This window comes from Folsomia candida, unplaced genomic scaffold (genome assembly GCF_002217175.1).
Source record: "Folsomia candida strain VU population unplaced genomic scaffold, ASM221717v1 Fcan01_Sc041, whole genome shotgun sequence".
Taxonomy (NCBI): domain Eukaryota; kingdom Metazoa; phylum Arthropoda; class Collembola; order Entomobryomorpha; family Isotomidae; genus Folsomia; species Folsomia candida.
In genome coordinates this window covers 513,308-534,930 of record NW_019091233.1, presented here as the reverse complement: position 1 = coordinate 534,930, position 21,623 = coordinate 513,308, and the positions used below count along the sequence as shown (strand labels likewise).

General features: G+C 40.1%; 2 protein-coding genes across 2 annotated transcripts; one reads left to right on the top strand and one right to left on the bottom strand.

Annotated features, from left to right (window-relative positions):
- Positions 1–941: 941 nt before the first annotated feature.
- Positions 942–3,712, top strand: LOC110861379 (prolyl 4-hydroxylase subunit alpha-1). Its single transcript, XM_022110484.1, has 7 exons — positions 942–995; positions 1,055–1,417; positions 1,500–1,910; positions 2,673–2,883; positions 3,131–3,342; positions 3,398–3,483; positions 3,544–3,712. The coding sequence occupies exons 1-7, from the start codon at positions 942–944 to the stop codon at positions 3,710–3,712; spliced, it is 1,506 nt and encodes a 501-aa protein (XP_021966176.1).
- An 11,926-nt stretch (positions 3,713–15,638) lies between these two features.
- On the bottom strand, positions 15,639–21,284 carry LOC110861378 (facilitated trehalose transporter Tret1). Its single transcript, XM_035844662.1, has 6 exons — positions 21,041–21,284; positions 16,761–16,952; positions 16,578–16,701; positions 16,303–16,507; positions 15,736–16,242; positions 15,639–15,644 (listed from the first exon to the last, which is right to left on the bottom strand). Exons 1-6 carry the CDS (start codon positions 21,282–21,284, stop codon positions 15,639–15,641), a joined length of 1,278 nt encoding a protein of 425 aa, XP_035700555.1.
- Positions 21,285–21,623: the final 339 nt, after the last annotated feature.

Here is a 21,623-nt window from a genome sequence, read left to right as displayed (position 1 = left end):
CAACATTCGATAGGTGAGGAGCGGGTGTTCAAATACTTCACCTCTACTGCTCCTATAATCCGTTAAGTATTCCTCCAAATGTACAATTGAGCTATTCGGAATATGGGATCCAACCAGCTTTTGATACAGAACTTCCTCCAGCTTAGCTAATCGATTAATATATAAAACATGTAATGAAGGCGGGAGTTTGAAATTGAGTTCAAGGTGAATGCCCCGCTGTGGAGAAAGAAATTAGGTTAGGAAACGCTGGTTAGTACGGCACCCCCCGTAGTCATGACAACAAGGTACAATGTACGGTTGGGGTTTAAGAATTTCAGTGAAGATACCCCTCTATTTTTTATCCCCCTGGTTGCCACGACTAAAGAGAGGTGCGATATAAGCTTGTTGACATAGATTTAAATAACAGAATCTTAACATTTATTATTTACCTCCGGGAAGAGCAGGAATATGAAAAGTAGGCACTTCATGACTTTTCGGAAGCTTTAGCTAGTTTGAACTTTTGCTGGCTATTTTGAGAAAATAATTAATTGAAAGATAACTAGGTATACACCTTAACAATGAGTCGAGTTCACTGGTCTCATTTATGTGGCACAATTTATTTTTAAAAAATTTGTTGCGCACCGATTTGATGTCTGTTTCTATTAAATAACAATCAAATAAATTGGTGGTGGGTTTCTCATCCAATTAAAGAACAATCAAATAAATTGGTGGTGGGTTTCTCTTCCAATTAAAGAACAATCAAATAAATTGAGGCTCTTGGATTTCTTTTTCGATTAAATCTCAATGAGTATTCTTTTAGCAGAGAGGCTCACTCATGCACAATGAACATAATTAAACGATTTTCCAAATTCAAACCATTGTTAAATTGCCTTTGATTTAAACACCTCACAAACGGCTGTGAGTATTTGCCGTAAAATTCTAGATTCTGCATAAAGCTCTACATGCCGCATCAAATGTTGGTAGGAATAATATACATCACTTCCCTAATGGCACGGGTACGACTTTTATTTTAAGAACATTTATTTGGGAGGTATTCTAATAAAAATTTATCAAGGTTGGGGTCTTCACTTCCCTTTTGGACACTGAAAAGTGGGCTGACAAAGAAGAAATGGTATACTCCATGGTTAAACATTGGAATGTAAGTAGCAGTGTAGTTCCATATCTGAAAGAGTACATCGAAGATTACGAAAGCAGTACAGCAGCAGCCCGAGGAAAATACAAAGTTTTTGATCATCTACTACTCACATATCGAATGTTTTACCGATGGCAACACTACATGCCCACGGTTCTGAAGGAAATCACAAATCACGATAAACTCACTTTTCCAGACGAATTTGAAATTTCGACAACCGCAACCACCACTGTTTCAGCTAGTATTCTAACTTTGCAATTTTTCTACAATCTCCCCACAAAAGAGGTAGACATTTGTTTAGAGCAGCCAGTAAATTTTTAGAGTTTTTAATTTTTTTTAACTTGAACGACCTTTAAACGTTTCGCAGCTTATTGATGGGACTTTCCGGTCGGTCACGACAGGCATCGGTTTAACCAACCAACAGCCATTGCAATTAGCAAAGGAAGGACTTGAGATGGAATACTATGTCCAAGTATGGGACTGGGTAAATGTTCTCCTAGCCCGAGGGCGGGGAAACAATGATACTGTTTTGATAAAACAAGCTGAGGACCTTGAGCGGCATCTTATTGCTAAACATGACGAGATTTACATTCGAGACCGCCAACTAGGCTTCCGTAAATATGTTTTTGTCGATGCCCTCTCCAATTATACAGGGGTTCCTGAACCCCTGTTTCAGTTCCAAATGGACGAATTTCTAGATATTTGGGAAGGAAGCAAACTCCCAGCGGAACGGAATTTTAAGCATATTGCTATTTGCTCTGATTCCGATGCGGTTAAGGTACTCTAAATAAGGCAAATATATATATTTCTTTAATTTATTGCCATCGCAAGGCCCTACGAAATGTTGTCGGCCTTTATGCTGTCACGATTACTCTCTTCGAACTTATCCCATCCACATGAAAATTTGGCACACCTCTTTATTAGGCAAAAGTATGAGATAAGTTCGGAAATAAGCCAAAGCGGTTCTTAACAAAATTTTGGTTAAGATAGATCAGATTTTTTGAGGTTAATAGTGTATTTCGCCATACTTCATGCATATATTTTCCCAATCGCCCAAATATGTTTAATCTACATTAAACTAAGCAAATTTCGGGATGTCATGTGAATGACAAGAGGAGGCAGATAACAACCGGTGTCAACTAATTTGACTTCCCAGAAAATTTCTAAATGTAACCCTTTACTAATTGAATTGCAAATCCCGGTTCGCAGAGTTACAACGGAGAGTTCTGAAATTTGGTGTGCGGTAGGACCGCATAGGCCGACCTACCCTGAATTTTGAAGCTTTTCGTATGAAGCTGCAATTCGCAACAGTAAATCAATATAGTAAAGCAAGGAGAAAACTGAAGTATGTTTTTATATGAAATTTTGTTGAGGCCACCCTCATAGTTAACGCCGACTTATTTACTAAAAAGGGTACAAGTTTTCTTCGGGGGGAAGGCAGGGTTGGCCAAATCAAGGGTGACGGCTCTTTAACATATAACCATATTTTGGCTCGGGATAAATCAAGCCGAACTGTGGTTTTAATGATTAAATTACGCAGGTGAATCCTCCCCCACTTAGTAATCTCAGATGTTGGACTGATCATGGAGGTCATCCATTCTATGTCTTAGCCCCTCGAAAGGTCGAGAAGCTTTGGGACTCTCCAGACGTGTATCAGTTTTACGACGTTCTCAATCTTCAATGGATAGAAAAGGTTAAAATATTAGCAGCACCTGTTCCTGAAATTGGAGAAAGCGCCATGGATTTTACATGTAATACCAAATATATAAGACTATTTTCAGTTCTTGGAATGAAATTACAGGCTGCAATCCGGCTGAAAAAGATACACTAATTCAATGGAGAGGCTTTCCGGTGTGAAACTGACGTATCTTATCTTAATTAGCATTATATATTTTGTTTTTCCTGGAAAACGCAGATTTCCAGCTATCTTTTTTAGCCAGATGACACCCCTAACTAAAAATACACCAACTACATGTATCTTAATCATTGCATCTCTAGCAATACGTGAAGAAGAATTCCCACCAATTGGGCACACCGGGCTAACCAATAAGTTGGAATCCATGCTTGGGATACATCTCGGAGGTTACTATCGTGTCTCAGTATACCATCAAGCAGGGGAAGGTAAAGTGCACCACGACTCCTTCCGAGTGCCTAATCAGATCAATGAAGTGAAAATGTTTACCAAACGATTAGCCAGCATAATAATTTACGTAAGTATTTCATAAAATTTCATAAATTTTTATTCCAAACATTGTCTTGAAATAGATTAGCGACCCAGAACTTGGCGGGGAGACTGTGTTTCCAGAAATTCCTTTGAAGGTTAAAGCAGTCAGTGGGTCATTAATATACTGGTTCGCAGACTTTAGCTATGCTAATAATTCGCATTCATTTTCACATAAATAATTTTACAGGAGAAACTACTTAACTGAAGATCGTCTAAGCTGGGATGTTTGGCATGCTCCTTGCCCCACAATTTTAGGAAATCGGTGGTTCATTGCATACTTTGTTGATATGGAAAGAAACCTTCCGTTAAAAGCGGCATATACGACGTCCAATGTGGCTAATATATGCACCGACTAGGAATGAAAGAGCGAATTTACCGCTTAACCTAAGAGCCTATGTCCCTAGTATGTATTTGTTTTCTCAATTGCATAAATCTATTTAAATTGCTTCAGTTTCCTTTGAAATGAGCATGTCTCTAAGGGACATATACCAAATTCAATTTCATATACAACTTTTATGAGACGAATAAAAATGAAAAGTCACACAAACAAGTGACAAATTCATCCATTTCCCTGATTATTTATTATTATTGAAGTATGTATATATGTAGAAATGCATTTTACATGGTAGCAGGCATAGATAATTGTATTTGACTTATATATATGAAAATATTCAATTTCACTCAAGTACATATTTTTTTCTATTTTTTCCACATTAAGCAAATTTTTATGTTGGTCTTATTTTACTCAAGAAATATTAAATCCACCAAGTGTATCAAGCTTTGTTTTATAGTTATTCTCTATCTTTTATTTTCAGTTCCATAGGTAAAATAAAGTTTTTTAGCGGTTTTAACATCAACCTGCCCACCTTATCTAGATAATAATAATTTATAATAATAATTTATTTCATCAATTATTTTTTAAACCAATTTAAAATAAAACAAGGCTAATGGACCATATAATTACAGGTTATGACAGGTTATGACTATCATGTTGTTTATATAGATATGCATAACGTAGATTTTACAGACACAAATCATAAACAGACTTCAATTTTAACATGAAAATATTTTAATTTGTATTTGCCCAACCCTTTAAAATTAATCAAACACGATATTAAGTGATTGAACCGACTGACCGTGAGACAAAGTAGTCTCTACAATCTTGGTCTTATTACCCTTCGTGACATGGATATCATAATGCCCCTGAAAAACTCTGGAAGTGAAGTGACCAACTGCGTCTGTTGTTCCCGTCACGTCAGACCACCATTGGTTGAAGACCAAGTCCCGATACACCGCAGGGGCCCCATTTTGAACAAGGAAACGGAGTACGTCCGCATCAAAATTAATGAATGTGGAATCTGACGGATTTGGATAATCGTTGAGATACAATTTGGCGTTTGGATCTGCAGATCGGGCAGCTCTGAACCAATCCAGCATTGCCTCCCTGCCTAGTAGATTCGTGTAATCGTTTTCTGAGTAAGGTTCGTTCAGTACATCCCACTCTATCAATCGTCCACTGTGTCGTGACCCAATATCTTGGACGTGGTTCGCAATCGCACTCCTGAGTCCGGGAGGGTCTCGCGGGATATTGGATGGTGACCACCTCCACGACCCCCAAAGCATGGCGTGACCTCTAACCTTAATATTTCTTTGGGCAGCCCACGCAATTACTTCGTTGGTCCAGGTTACCCTGTGATTGGAGTCTGTGTTGGATTGCGAGGTTTGCCATTGGGGCCACTTGTGGTCGTTTTCGAATGGTGTTGAAATTGTTGATGATGATTTGCTGGAATCTGGCAGCAGTAGCTAGGTCAAGGGTCCACATCTGGCGGACGCCTACAGCTGTGCCGAAATTGAAGACTTGTCGCTTCATTTCGAATCGGACTTGGGCATCAGGAACGGCTCGACCAAGAGCATCGGTCACAGATATGTAGAGGTCTGATTTACGATGGGTTTCAATGTCAGCGAGGGCCTGGGCTCGCCAGGAGTCGTTGGCGGCGAGTGGGATAGTATCATCGCTATTGAGAACAAATTAGATTAATAAATTTAATTTTTACCCGTGATCAGTTTAGTTTGAACCATTTATCGTCTATGTCACTAACTATTGCAACCTCCGTAATAACTTAGTATAAATGGAGCGGTGACTCTTACCGTAAACTATTCAGGTTGAAAGTGTCAATTACATTGCCACCGATTGTCCTACAGGAAAATGTTACGGCGAGAAGAATAAGAAGGGATAAATTTAAGGGGGCCATTTTATTGCGGGTAATTTTGCTCTGCCAATCTAGACACCGCTTCGAATGTGTGCAAGTGGGTCTCCGCTCCTGTATTTATACCAGGATGATCAAGTAGCAAAATCCATCCGTCATTAATTACTACACTAATGCATACATACAGCTTACTCACCGTGCAAGTCATTGTAAAATTTCAATTGTTTATCGTGTCAAATTGTGATTGATTTTTGCAGGCTGCAAAATCATGATTAATAACAACGTATGTTTGTCAACAGTGGAAATCAGTTGAGTTTCGTGCGCATAAATTTTCTGCGCCCGAAACTTAGATTGCACAACGGTGTATAATACTTATCTACTGTGTGTGAAGCCTGTATCATGGCATGATTGCAACGTGTTAAAATTAAATGTGTGTGTCAACCGCAAAAAGTGGAACGTGAGCAAACAATGCGACAGTGAATAACAAACTTGTTGACTGGAATTTACGCCATGGTAATTTCACTAATTATAATAATTTTTAATAGATTGTAAGTGCAACCATGCAGTTGTGGGCAGTGTTCGATAAAAAGCAAAAAGAGCAAAAAGTGCTATAATGCTGAAGTGCTTTTTACTTGGCGCCAGCTAGCGGCGTACATTAGAACTATTATGCTATAAGTATCAAAAAAGCAATAACACATCGACTACGTCAGTATAACCTAGTGGAATCCTTTGCAGCTACGCCAGCTAGGCCGGGGTTCGATTCCATGTGTTGGTGGTTTTCCCGAAAAGGGTTTTTTCCATTATACTAGTCGTGGGGCAGACCCCCCGTGTTGAGGGGGTTGAAGGTCACGATATTGGTGCCCCGCGTAACTAAGAACACACAGACACAAAGTCAGACTATGAGATGTACGGGCAAAGAGCTGAGGCTACACCCGAAAAGTATTTGAATGAAAAAATAAAGCATCAATTTCAATACAGCAAAAAAGCATCTTTAAACCAAGTTAAAAGCAATAAAGCAAAAATGCAGCTTTTTTGCTTGGGATAACACTGGTTGTGCACATTGTGGATTTCCTCAAACTGGAGCTAAAAGTGTATCTTATGTGGTTACGAAAAGTAAGAGCTGTCATGCGGGATAGCATTGGGTGAGAAAAACCTGGTTTGACCAGCGTTAAGTCATTGATATAACTGTGGTCGCTCGGTTGACATGACGTAATCACGTTACGTCAACGTGTAAAGCTTCCTAAAAACAATAAACATCATTTTTGACAGATTTTAAAGTCATTTACAGATGTTATTTTTGGCCAATTTTTGTCACGCATTTCCAGCTAGTTTTGCATTGAGTTTACGGGACAACGTTTAATTAATGTTTGCTGATTTAGATATATGTCGCAGTTTTAGATTCGTAACTTCGTAAAATTTTAAACCTGATGGGGTTACTCATGGTGATTCCTGAAAGTTTTTGTATTTAGGTTAGAATTTTGAAATTATTCCTAGTCAAGGTTTATTATTTTAATAATTTAGGTTATTAAGAGTATCACAAAAGTCACTTTAATCACTAATCACAATAGGTTCTATAAATATTAAAATACATATCGTCGATGACAAATGTCGCAGAAAATAAAAAAAAATCGGAATGATGATGATAAAGTTGACGGTGATGATGTGGTTGTGAAAAAATCAGAAGTAGTAGATTTCATCCAATTCCTTTCCGGCTGGAAGAGATCCTAAAATCGCGGCGACGTTACCTCGCTGTGTGGCAATAGAGATTTGTTGACGAAGAAAAGTTGCAGATCTCTTGTCCCCTGTCCTCTCAGAAATTCTTCTTCCGATTTCATTTATTAATGAGAGACCTTCTCCTCCCCATACTCCACTGGTTTCGAGTGCCACTGGAATGAAGAGGAAATGGTCCTGAAGAAATGAATACTTATTTTTCTTGTTATTTTCTGCTTTCTCTGCCGCTGACCCTGGGTTGATGGTAGTGTGGGGTAGGTGGCTGGGTGCGTAGGTATCCACACAGGTGTAATCCCAGACCATTGAACGTCCTCGAGTCCATGGCACCAGAGTCATCCCGTCAGGGCGTTTTCCATCCTCGCGTGAGCATCCTGCCGGCTCTCTAATGCATTGCACTTCAGCAGAACGAAGAGCACGTGCGATGATGTCGTTGGCAGCTTCATGGCGAGACCAACGACCAGCGCTTTTCTTGCATGAGAGGCCATGGTAGCCTTTAGAGGTGACATCAGCGCCACAAGGACAGCGGTGAGGTTGACAGATTTCGCAACCAAGGCGAAAGGCGACGGCGACTCGGAAAGAATCGTTCGAAAGATGTGTTCCCAATTGTGGTGAAGGAAGTGCGTTCAACCATGCTCCAGCATGGGGCTGATCCATGGCGAGGATTCGAGCGGTGTCATGTGGCGTTAGTGCAGTGGAAAGTAGAGTAGATATTGTTTTCGTGATGATTGGCAATTCCCAAACCTTTTGCGAACCTCGGAGTAGCATGGGTGGAAGTTCGGTGGGACCGTGGAGTGACCATTGCTGTTCTCCTTCTGTGACGGCGTCATCTTGTTCACAAAGAAAGTCCGGGAGGAGAGAGTTTAGATGTGGGAGGCAGCTATATGACGACGCGAGGAAAGACGGAATCGCCGTTTCTACAGCATGCCTGACACCTAATCCTCCAAACTTGACCGGAAGTGATGATTGGGACCAAGAATCGGGAGAAAGTGAACAATTGAGGATACCTTCCACTGCTATTTTTAGGGCGTTGTCATATAATAGGAGGGCAGCATGATTTCGCCAAGTCGGAGCACATCGCAAGAAGTAGATTAGGCGAGGGATCGAGATGGAGGCACGGAGAAGAAAAAATGCACTGTGTGATGAAAGTTGGCGAAGACGGTCGCCCAGTGTCGAAAGTTGAGAGGTCTTCTTCTCCATGATTTTCTCGATGGCGGAGTCGGTGAGAGGGGCCCCCAGTAGGGTGGCAACTTCGGGGGAGATCTTTTGGATGTCCGGAGAAACCTGTCGGAACATTTCGTAAATGTCCTCATGAGTGTTGGGGTCGCCGCCGAAGATGCCAACTTCACACTTCGCCTCATTCAGGTGCAGTCCCACGTCTGTCCCCATACGACGCACAGTCTCAAAAGCGGTCAGAACTTCCTCGGGAGAGTCAGCAATTGTCCCATCATCGAGATACCACATGTTAAACTCTGTCTGGACTGCTTCGACAACTGGTTGGAGAACCAAACAGAAGAGTCCTGGTCCACAAGGGTCCCCTTGCTGTACGCCCAGTTGGGAGGAAATGGGGGTGGTTCCATATTGCAAATTTGAGGGGGAGGAGTAGGCTTGGGCGACAAATAGGAATATTAATAGGAGGCGATCCTTGACGATATTGAGAAGGCAGTCACGTCGGATCTCATTGAAGGCGTTGGAAAAATCAATTTTAAGAAAGGCTTTGGGGGTTGTGTGGGGGTGGTTCCAATAACGGCGAGCTGCGTGTGCTCCGATTTCGGCCCCTCCTCTAATTCCGACTCCTAGTTGGTGTGGGGAAAAATGTTCCACAAGAGCAGGGGTGATGCGAGCGACAACTACTTTGGCGACGAGTCGACGCCATGTATTGCCAACTGCGATTGGTCGAATTCCTCCCCCTTTCTTGTTCAGGGCGGTGAGAGAAGCTCCGTAGAAGGTCGGGCAGAATGTGGTTGGGACACCTCCCTGGAGGATTATATTGATTAGATTAGTTATGGCGGTTCCCAATTTCTCGCCTGTTTCCCCCAAAGATTGCCCAAGAAGATCTTTTACAATTTGAGGGCGTGGAGCATCCAATCCGCCGGCTGATCCTGGAGGGAAAGAAGATAATGCGGATGAAAGTTCTTCGGAACTGACTTCAGAGGGTGGATCGAGCTGTTCTGGAGGTTCAGGGAAGTTAGCAGGCTCAGGATGGTAGGGGTGCTTCTCCTGGAGTGAAGAAATAGTCGCCTCATTTGGTGTGGCGATGGTGTCGTCTGAAGATAGGAGCCGAATGGCACCACTAATGTCCCCATCCGAAAGTTTCGCTTCCACTTTTTTTGCAATCTGGGACTGTTTTTGAGGTTTATTGCTTGGTGGGTGTGGTGTTCTTGGAGGTGGAACGGCAGTAGTGTGATCACTCTCCCACATGACAACTCGAGACTTGACCCAAGTTGTGAGGTTCTTGACGTGATCAGATTTTGATGGGACGGCGATCACAGCGTAGGGAAATGTAAATAATTTCCCCCAATTATCATCGTGGTTGGTGGTGGTGACCTCTTGAATGGTTCTTAAGAGGGCTTGAGCTACAGGAAGTCTTGCCCCCCTCGGAACGCGCCGTAATGTGGGAATGGATCCCTTCAATTTTCCTAAAAACGTGCTCCAATTTGTGGTATCTGGTAGGGGTGGTGTTGGTTGGTCAGCCCAGCGAATTCCAAAGAAAGAAGGTTTGGCACCGCGAGCATGGGGTCGGTTCGTCTTGGTGTTCGGGAAAAGTTGAAGTATGTATTTCCCCACTGTGGAGTCATGTACTCGTCCTCCTCCAGATTGCTGGGCGTGATGGGCGTAACGAATTGCAATGTCAGTTTTTGGGATGTGAGAGTCGATATCCTCGATGAAATTGGACTGGATCCAGAGACGTGTCGCAGAGATGACGTCTTTCTTCATACCATATATACCATATACTTTTAACTTTGTGGGATAATATTCGTGGAAATTTGTTTCATTATTGGAAATGAGTCATGTAGTAATTTCCATCTTGTAAGTACGAAGTGTTCGACCAATAGTCATTATACATAAATGATGGGAATAATTACCATATCAGAAATGATTAACTTGGGACTTTCAAATTTTATCATCAGGTTACGTATATTTAGCTTGCAAAATGTAGCTTCTTTCGACCAATTTCTACCCCCTTGATAATTTCATAATTTAGTGCAAAATAATTTGAAAAATTGATGCTGAATTATAAACCCAAATTCTCCACTTTGTTGGCGACCCTACTAGTATAAAAATATAAGGGGCATATATTCGGACAATTGGAGTGATGCTGTCTTACTCGGACTAAATTAAGTCTGCACTATAGGTTTTTACCAATAGAGAAATGCAATAAGCATACAAACCTAACCTAATGCCACCGTCTGATCCATTACTATATTCAAAATATAAATCCCATTCTTGGCATTCGCAGAGAAGAAAGTAAAATCTCCCCACCCCACCAACAACGCAATAGGTCGCATGCTCTTAACAAATCTAACATGAATATTCCTCTTAAATGAATTGGCATACTCGGCCATAAACGGATTCAACATACCAGGCAACACTTTCCAGCTTTTCAACAAATTCAAAAACTTTTGCGTCAACCTATTCACCTCCGCACACATTCCATACCAGATCCTCGTAACTATGACCATAATCACTAGTACACTCCCATCAACAGAAATTATCCGGTATGAAAATTCCCCATGAAACCTGACCAGAACATACGCCCCAACAATTATACATGTCACCATACCACAAATCGTGGCCAGTGTGACCTGTTTTAAGAAACCTTCCAGCACCCGAAATGCGACCTGAGCCCAGTTATATGTACCAATATTTCGTCCTCTCCAGAAACACATTCCGCATCCTGCTGGCATGCACACACACCGAGTAATCCGAGGCGCGACACATCATAGAAACCAATTAGGTTTACCATGTATCGTATGACGAAAAGGAGGAGGTGCGTCTTCATCTTCATCTTGCCAAGAAATGATGGCTGGATGTTAATCAAGTGCCACAAGTGGTAGGCGAGTGGATCTGCCGACATTAACGTGATTACTAGGACGGCAAACGGTGCTTCAAAGTAAAGGAGTCTCGTATAACCTGCCAAAAAGGCGGCAGCGATTCGAACTCTGCTCCCGCTCTTGGCACCAAGGAAGGAGAATCGGAAGATTGATTTCGTTTCTGGTAATTTATTAAATGGTGATCAAACATAGTGGCGAAATTAAAACAAACATTGATCAATAAAATGAATAAGATCAATAAAAGTTGAAGTCATTGAAAATCATCCATTATGTCCGATCTAACATTCCAAAAACAAACACGTACCGATTCAATAATGCCTGCAAGTTTCCCCACTACGTTGAAAATTTCAATCGAAATTTTGTCAGGGTCGAATATGACATAGATGTAGCCTAGAAGAACGTCTCCGGTCGCGCCGAGAACACATATCCAAATCCAAACACGCATATAGTTCATGGCACCTTTCCTATCCTCCGAATATGTGAAAAAAGCCATTATTGCCAAACCAAGTTGTAATACCATAAGTCGGAAATTACGACAGGTGTGAATTTAACGAATCGATTTTGGTTCGGAACTTCCTCGACATACAACTTTCCATTTTCAATGACAAGCTGGTATTGGATCTTATATCTGAAGGGGTACCTCGCCATTAGGAGGAATTGCATGAGACGGGCAACCCCAAGGAAACCGCGGTTCTGTTAGACATTATTCGGATTTAAACTATGCAACAATAGAACGATAAAGATTTGGATTCAGCCGATGGTGAAAATTCATGTATTTACTGTAATTGATATTAACCAGAAATTGGATGAAACTCCTGCAAATTAAACTCGTGGACTAAATTAATTAAAGTTTGATTGTTTTTTGCAATTTTCGGTAAAGGTGGAATTGATTCTTTGATTTGGGCACACACGCCAGGATGTATTTACAGAACAGCGAACTTAAGACGACGCGCAAAATGACTCACATGCTGCACGAACTATTATGTTTTCATGGTTGTCCCGCCTAACTAGGGTAGGTATTACCACGTGCACATTTAGTTTTATTGAAAATCCAGAATTACTATAATATGCTATAGATATGGTGGATTCGTTACAATTTTATTTTGTAACTTCCTGTTAACAATTGCTTGGATAAGTTGATGTATAGGAATTTAAGAATGATTACTACCTACCCTACATAGGACTATTTGGAACCGATCAGTAATAAAGATAGCACTACAACTTCATCCGGTACTAAAATATTGGCATTAGCCCAACCCGCATACGCACACTACGGGAAAAGTACCATTTTTCGTCTTCGGTACAAATCAAGTACCATTTCGGTACCGATTTGCATACATAGGTTAGGTTAGGTTTTATTCAAACAAGATCGATGTGGCGTTAGCCTTTACAATCATACATCATTTAATCATACAATTTCATACATCTATATTATAATTTCGAAAAGTCCGTCCCGTGAAATTTTCCGTGACATTACTGCGTTCTGATTGGCTGCTGGGTTTCTGTATCCGCCAATCAGAGTACGAGTCGATTTTCGAGTAGGATTATGGTTATGGTTATGGTTATGGTTATGGTTATGGTTATGGTTATGATTATTGTTATGATTATTGTTATGGTTATGGTTATGGTTATGGTTATGGTTATGATTATTGTTATGATTATTGTTATGATTATTGTTATGGTTGTGGTTATGGTTATGGTTATGGTTATGGTTATGATTATTGTTATGATTATTGTTATGGTTATGGTTATGGTTATGGTTATGGTTATGGTTATGGTTATGGTTATGATTATTGTTATGATTATGGTTATGGTTATGGTTATGGTTATGGTTATGGTTATGGTTATGGTTATGGTTATGATTATTGTTATGATTATTGTTATGGTTATGGTTATGGTTATGGTTATGGTTATGGTTATGATTATTGTTATGGTTATTGTTATGGTTATGGTTATGGTTATGATTATTGTTATGATTATTGTTATGGTTATGGTTATGGTTATGGTTATGGTTATGGTTATGGTTATGGTTATGATTATTGTTATGATTATGGTTATGGTTATGGTTATGATTATTGTTATGATTATTGTTATGATTATTGTTATGATTATTGTTATGGTTATTGTTATGGTTATGGTTATGGTTATGGTTATGATTATTGTTATGATTATTGTTATGGTTATGGTTATGCTTATTGTTACGGTTATGGTTATGGTTATGATTATTGTTATGGTTATGGTTATGGTTATGGTTATGATTATGATTATGGTCTTGAGCGACGTTAAAAAAATTCCTTAGCAACGTTATAAAAATTCCTTAGAAACGCTAAAAAATTCCTTAGCAACGTTAAAAAAATTCCTTAGCAACGTTCAAAAATTTCCTTAGCAACGTTAAAAAAATTCCTTAGCAACGTTCAAAAAATTCCTTCGCAACGTTCAAAAAATTCCTTAGCAACGTTAAAAAAATTCCTTAGCAACGTTAAAAAAATTCCTTAGCAACGTTAACAAATTCCTTAGCAACGTTCAAAAAATTCCTTAGCAACGTTCAAAAAATTCCTTAGCAACGTTGTCCTTTTATTCGTTCGAGCTTAAGTTGTATTCGCAGAGTTGAGAGAGTACGTATTGTTACATCATTTTTTTAAAAAAGTCTAAACGACGGGCGCCTTACACAAACAATCCCTAACCGAAAATTGCAGAATAATCACAAAAATCGCAGAATAATGACAAAAATCGCAGAATAACGCAAAGTTGAAAAAATTCTATATAAACGTTAAAAAAATTCTTTAGCAACGTTGAAACAAATTCCTTAGCAACGTTGAAACAAATTCTTAGCAACGTTAAAAAAATGCGTTAGCAATATATGATTATAGAGCAAAGTTAGGAAGGATATACTGAGCTATTGTATACTGCAATAATTTCATAGTTTTCAGATGGTGGTTGGCCATTTTCAAATCGGCCCGTCTTTAAGACGGGCTTCTGGGCTAGTACATACATAATACTATAATAATAATAATAATATGCATGGATATCTATGCAGGTATGAGTGAAGCAAAACCCAACATAAGTTGGGGAAAAACTTCACTCGTACCTGCACCTACCCAAGCATGTAAATGACTGGCCAAGATTCATAGGCGATTAAGAGAGGGCCGTGGTTATCACCAAGTTAGGAATGTGGTGACACCGGAAGCAGACGGCTCTGGGGACTGTCCACGCACCATACACGTGTCCCCCATGGAAGTCAACTATGTAGTGACCGGGGCCGAGAGACGTCCCCACTTGCCCCTATCCCCATCACAGCAGAACCAGGTCATGGGACCCCCGTAGGCCCGATTCCGCTGCCCACCTTGATGCACGACCACCGCCCCCACTCTTCAAAACAACCACCCCCTTACCCCCACAAGCCCGATCCATCAACCAAATACATACCTGGGGGAGTCCTCCTTGGGCGTCACGAGACATAGCGTCCGTCGTCTCCAATCTTCGCCTGATGGCTCAACTTGTCGTTGCTGGGACGGTGGGCGGCTGTAGGGGGTGTAGCCAGTGGAGCAGATGGTGGGTGTGAGTGGACTAGGTTCACAGGGCTCGCTGGTACACACTTTACTTGCCCTACAGGCCCCACCGCGACCCAGATGGGAGATGAATCCCTCAGTGGCCGGAGCGAGAAAGGAAGATGACTATGTCTCGCGAGTGCCAAACGAGAACTCGATTTGCATACATAAAAGATACTTATATTCTTCTTGCAGAAACGGTGCTGGTATGGTATCCAAAACGAAAAAATGGTACATTTTTGATACAGTTAAATTGGGAAAACCCGTACCTTTTTGGTATCGATATTTAGTGCCGAATAGGTACCGATGGTGTTGGTCGGGAGGTTTTACATTTGATATACATTTCGGAATATGTAGCGAGTGAAATATCTCCGACATTTTACTACCTCAAAGTTTAAGAAATGCGTCATATATATCATAATCATAATCACATCATTTATGCATTGCAACAATTTATTTGGGTATTGTCAATTTGACTATTGTCAATTTGAAGTACATTTCATTTTATTCAAATTAAAGACTTATTCGAAACTGAATGGAACTGCACTCCAACCAGATGTAATTTTTAAAAAAATTAAAATTGCTCACGGTCAAGAGCACGAGATAAGTTTACATAAACATAGCATTTGAACTACTCTCTTATCGCAAATACAAATCCATTCCTCAATTTAAGCTGTATTTCCTCTAAACTCTTCCCATTGGTTTCCGGCACAAAAATATAAATCAGCACAGCTCCTGCTAAATTTATCCCTGCAAAAAACCAGTAACATCCATGCTTACCAAACAATACAATTAAATACTTAAAGGAAAACAAGACCAGGAAGGCTACTGCTCTATTTACAATTATAATAACGGCAGACGACATCCCTTTATCCTCCGGTGCAATTACCTCCCCTATCACTAAGAAAGGAATTGGACCAATCCCCATGGCAAAGGCGGCTATAAAACCCACCAAACTAATGATGGGAAACCATCCATAATTCTCAACCGAACCGACATATATTTCCTTAAGATACAAGAAACACCCCAAGCCTATGAGACACACTGCCATCAACACTTCTGACCCAATCAGTAGGGGCTTCCTCCCAAATCGGTCGATAAACAGTGACGATATCGCGATCACTATGATTTGCGTCACTCCAACAAGAATCGTCCCAACGTTTCCATTTTGACAACCGGCAGATTCAAAAATTTCGACTGTGTAGAAAATGACGGGTAGTTCGCCACAGGCTTGTAGCAGGGTTTGAAGCATGCCAGCAATCAGGATGGGATGCACAGTTTCCCGCCGACAAAATTTGACTTCATTAACCACCAAAATATCCTTCTTTGCCAAGGTTGCGTCTTCAAGCTGTAACGACAAGTCTAAAGATTTATTAACGTTGTAAATACTTTATTCTTGCTTATTTACCTTTTTCAACTCATTTTTGACAAGTTCCGGTGTTTCCGCCATTCTGAACCACATGAGGGATTTGATTGCTTCCCCTGTCTTCCCATTCTCTACCAAATATTTAGGTGATTCCGGGATGAACATCATTAACAGGAAGAACAAAATCGGGGGAAGGATGCTCAAGCAGGATTGCAACTGGTACGACGTCACAGAACCGATTGTGAACCTGTCAATAAAAATTGTAAATCTTCCTACTGTACACACCTGTGTTGTTTGCTTAAAGTGAAGTCCGTTACATGTATAAAATACCGCACGAGAAATTGAAAAAGTAGGCATAACTCAGCGTCCCACGAATTGAGGGGACTGCAATTTCTGCAACAAACGCAGGCGCCGTGAGGGCAAGTCCTCCCGAACAAAAGCCTATAATACGTTTACAATAACCATTACTAACTTTCCTAATTACTACAAATTTTAATTACCTGTTATAAATCTCCCGAACATAAGCATTTCCAGGTTGTAGGCAAATCCAATCAGGAACCAGCCCACGATCAACGGTATCGTGGGAAAAAGCATGGAGAAACGGAGGCCTTTCTGTCTCGATAGGAGTCCAATAACCGGACACGCCACTGCGGCACCAATCTGGCAGGAAATAATTACTAAATCCTTTTCACCTGGTTTTTAATTGAGCTAGATTTCCTCACAAATATAATTGACGCAATCCAAGATTTATCATTGTCCGATAGGTCTTTAAATCTATGATCCTCCTGTAACAGCGGCATTGCTGTTGAACTCCACGACCAAGCATTTCCAATCGCGAAGGATCCAAGGTTGGCTAAATTAAGGTTCAATTTGGTTAAATATATGTGCATCAAACCCATAGAAAACTTGTTACCTGACAGGGCAGTAAAATACTGGTTTCTTACGCCACCCTTAAAATATCCATTTTTTAAACTGGGATCAATCTTTATATTAACTTCTTCCATGGGGCATCTAATATTGCCCCTTTTCTCAATCAAATTCATTTAAAATTTTACGAGTCTAACTGAAGTCTTAGTTAGAGTAGTCGCTCTTCAAAAAATCTCGCTTTACATGTTAGAATACACCCGGATTAATTGATTTCAACCATTTTATTGCATTATAGTCATAAAAAATAGTAAATGTGGAAAACACAATATAAACTGGCCTACATAATGGCAATACTCAGTGTTCGATAAAAAGCAAAAAAGCAAAAAGTGCTGTAATGCTGAATTGCTTCTCACATGCTTTATTGCTTTTTACTTGGTGCCACCTAACGGCGTGCATTAGAACTACTATGTTATACGTAGCAAAAAAGCAATAAAATATCAATTTCAATAAAGCAAAAAAGCATCTTTGAAGCAAGTTAAAAGCAATAGAGAAAAAATGCAGCTTTTTTTGCTTGGGAGAACACTGGCAATGCTATTCATAGAGTAACCTTCAGTCAAACATATTGCGGATGCTAACGTTTGTGCGGACTAAAGGTATTACAATATCCACTAATAACTTCAGATTCCGCATGTCTTTCCATTGTTAAAATATGTGAATCCCAGTATTGTAACAATTGTTGGTAGAAAATTAGTCTTAAATAATAATAGCGTGATATAATCAGTACAAAAATACCGAGCATGTCGCAGATGGAAATGCAATTTCCTTGTTAACTTTATATAATCGATGCAACATGTCGCATGTATAATTTAATTTAATAAGAGGATTAAATTGATAAATGCAATGTAATTAAATTACTGGGCTAGTACATTTAAATTTTACGAAACACTGATGGCATCATTAAGACAACAAATATTCAGCAAGTTTTCAGTCCCATCGTGTTGGAGGATAACACACGTAACTTGCCAAACACGCATCCAGAACTATTTCCAGTCGGAATAAACATAAAATAATAAATTTCATCAAGGTAAACTTGGTAAATAATTATTTTCGCAAGCATTTATCCACGTGCATGTGGGTATACTTGGGGATCATAAAGAAATGTTAATGGGCTACATTATCCTGAGGTATAGTCGGTTGTACATATACAATGTTTTGTTTTACATATATTTATGTTTCTTGACTGCATTAATGATCTGAGATGAGTCGTCTCACCTCATCTTTTAAAGAAGTATAAATAAAGTCAAATATAAAATTACCAACAAAAATCAACTCCACAATTCGTCCCTAAAGTGTGCATATCAAATGGTAAATCTATTATTTAATAAAATGTGGTTGCATCATTGTTCGGCTCGTCTCCACTCATACTCAGGACATGTGAGACTTTAACATTGTAGGAAAGGTGGGCGAGAGTATTATAGGAGTCATTAAAAAGAAGTCATACCTTAAATAATGTGGGGACATGCTTCCACGGTCACTGCACATTATTCAATCTCACTGTTTGCAATTTCATACATGTCGCTTACTCTCACTGTCGCTTATTCTCAACCAACTATCTCATAATATAATTCTTTTTTATATCAACATTATCATAAGTAGTTTTCAACAGATTTATTACACAAGTAAAACAGAATATTCGCAAAAATTTGGTACTCGTACAATTTAACATCCCAAGTAATGACAACAAAAGAATCCAACATTTGAAATCCCTAACGTTACATTACATTAACGTAAAGGTAAATCGTAACCTAAGGTCGTGAATAGTATGCACGTATCAAAAGTATATATATATACATGTTTATTGCTAACCGATTTGGAGAAAGTTGTGGAAAGTAATTACGGTGGCATTACTGATATATGCAAGGTATAGCTTCCAAATTTTCTTTTGGTAGGTACATACAACTTTTCCTGATACAAGTTAGGTTTTCAGGGCAAGTAAAATAACAAGGGAAATTACATCTTTCCCTGAATATCTCATATATCCGTCAATTCTATATGTTTACCCCCTAACGAAATTTTGTATTGTGACAATACATACAACAAACTAACTTCCTCACTTGTGGTGGTGGTGTGGAAATCTAATAAACTAATCTAATTATGGATTCATGGGCCTGGCATAAATAATCTATTTATTTCTCAAATTTTACACAACACTTTGTAACATGACACTTGGTTAAAGGTTGATGTATGAAATGAAACACATATGAGGAGTGCAGATGACGCCACTTTTAATCTCCCACATTAATTATGTGCGACCCATAATCATGGTCTATACATATTTTCTATGCATCTATTTTCTCAATTGTTTGGCACCTATCTGTGTTACCGACTGTTCGAGAGCACTGGTGCTACTAATTTGATAAAATTTGCACATGGGGCAAATTAATTAGCATCAATTGATGCAAAAAACTCGTGAACAGACAGACAGACGGACAGACAGACGGACAGGAGGAATTCAATAGCTCTCTTGCTACGCAGGGCGAGCTAATAAAGTGGATACAGGATCCAATCGACCGATTGAAATAGCCAGTCGTGGGACTCAAATACGGTGAGACGCTGTTTCTGGGGTTTAAATAGAGGGTAGGACTCGAGCCTTTTTATTTTAAAGCTTGGGACAACAATCAGTACGAACGGAGAGTTTGGAAAGTACTGCCTTAAAATGTGAAAGTCAGGCGAGTATAAAAAATTTCTTTTTCGAAAATATTTCGATGTGACGAGCTCAATGGATTGAAAACCAGAACGCCGAGAGAAATCTCGCCGATCTGATATCTGTTGACGGAAAAAAGGATTTTACATTTTACATTTTTACATTTTACAATGGTGCTGGAGTCGAACCATTGTCCAATCCTTGTCATGGCGGGCAAGGTCTTGGTTGCAAGACTTGAGGGGGGGTAGGCGAAGAAAGCTGAATAAGATACATGAGGAAGTGTATTGGATACAATATTTTTTCAAGAATACAGAATTGACTCCATGATATTGACTATATCAGAAATTCTCGAAAAATTTAGATCGTCTTGTTAGGTGTGACTTCGCTAGTTCGCAATAGAAAGCCTGTCGTGCAAACATGGCGACGCCTTTTAAAATAATTAATGTAAAATATTTTTAGTCGACAAATGTCTTGGTATGACAGGCGAGCCTTACTAATATATTTACGTCCAGTTCTGGATCACCATAAAATTCTTTACATTAACATTGGGTACGTAAGTATAACCTTGTTCGTGACCGAATGCCTTTCGTGTATTAAAACTGAACGGACGCTTTTGTTGTCTATAACTAAAAACGTTTACCTCAAGTAACCAAATTAATATTTTTTAGATAACTTGGTCAGTCAATCATCTAATATTAACAGCAGATGTGTATTATAATTGAGCTTGTCCCTTGTTTGGACTGTACTATGTAGGGGGATCGAAATACTCACATTTCCGAGATAGTCTGATCCGCGGCGGTAGGAAATTTAAGGCTAATTCCCGACATACTCCCTAGTTTAGAAATTTTCGTAAAGCGACGAAATCAGTTGGATTTGAAAAAAATGTCTAATTCTGGCAGGTACCGTATTCTTTGAAATCTTTTATTCACTTGAAAAATATCATTGATCATTTACAAAAATAAGCATTCAAAAGCTGACTACGCAGGAGTCTAACAGAAAAAAACCCTAACCTTAAAAATCGTAGAAAAATCGTAGAAAAATCGTAGAAAAAACCGTAGAAAAAATCATAGAAAGAAAATTTAGAAATAGTAAATCTCCTCCAGCTCTTTTCCTTGGGAGAGGTTCCCAAAATCGACGCCACATTTCCACGTTGTGTTGCTAGGGAAAGTCGTTGGATGAGGAAAGTAGTGGCGTTAGCTTGACCCGTACGGGCACCAATCCTCCGCCCAACTTCGCGCAAAAATGACAATCCCTCTGATGCGAAACCGCCTGACGTCTCCATGGCAACCGGGACAAAAATAAAGCGGTCCATGAGGAAGGCGTATTTCTTCTTCTTGGCGTCTTCCGCCTTATTGGCAGTTGCTCCTTGGTGTATAATAGTGTCGGGGAGGTGGCTGGGGGCGTAGGTGTCTGCGCAGGTATAGGTTAGGGCGTCCATCCGGGCGTTTTCCATCCTGGCGCGAACAACCCGGCGGTTCCTTTATGCCGGGAACCTCTGCAGACCGGAGTGCCCTGACTATGACATCGTTGGCTCTGGCGTTACGGGATGAACGACCTGCACTCCGGCGGCAGGAGAGGCCATGGTAGCCCCGGGCTCTGACCTGTGCCCCGCATGGACAGGTATGGGGCTGACAGATTTCGCTCCCAAGTCGTAGGGCAATTGCGACGCGGAAAGACTCGTCGGGAAGGTGGGTCCCAAGCTGTGGTGATGGGATAGCATGGAGTCACGCCCCCGCTTGCTGGTTCTTTAAGGCACGGAGGCGGGCGGCGTCCTCAACCTCGAGTGAAAGCA

What these genes read in the sequence shown, in the direction of transcription:
- LOC110861379 (XM_022110484.1), top strand. Translation starts at nt 942, where the DNA reads ATGCCGCATCAAATGTTGGTAGGAATAATATACATCACTTCCCTAATG. An exon ending in TCACTTCCCTAATGGCACGG is followed by an intron (nt 996 to 1,054) that starts GTACGACTTTTA and finishes AAATTTATCAAG; the next exon opens with GTTGGGGTCTTCACTTCCCT. An exon ending in ACAATCTCCCCACAAAAGAG is followed by an intron (nt 1,418 to 1,499) that starts GTAGACATTTGT and finishes AACGTTTCGCAG; the next exon opens with CTTATTGATGGGACTTTCCG.
- LOC110861378 (XM_035844662.1), bottom strand. Translation starts at nt 21,284, where the DNA reads ATGGAAAACGCCCGGATGGACGCCCTAACCTATACCTGCGCAGACACC. An exon ending in TGGGCGGAGGATTGGTGCCC is followed by an intron (nt 16,953 to 21,040) that starts GTACGGGTCAAG and finishes ATTAAAAACCAG; the next exon opens with GTGAAAAGGATTTAGTAATT. An exon ending in TCAAAAATGAGTTGAAAAAG is followed by an intron (nt 16,243 to 16,302) that starts GTAAATAAGCAA and finishes TTGTCGTTACAG; the next exon opens with CTTGAAGACGCAACCTTGGC.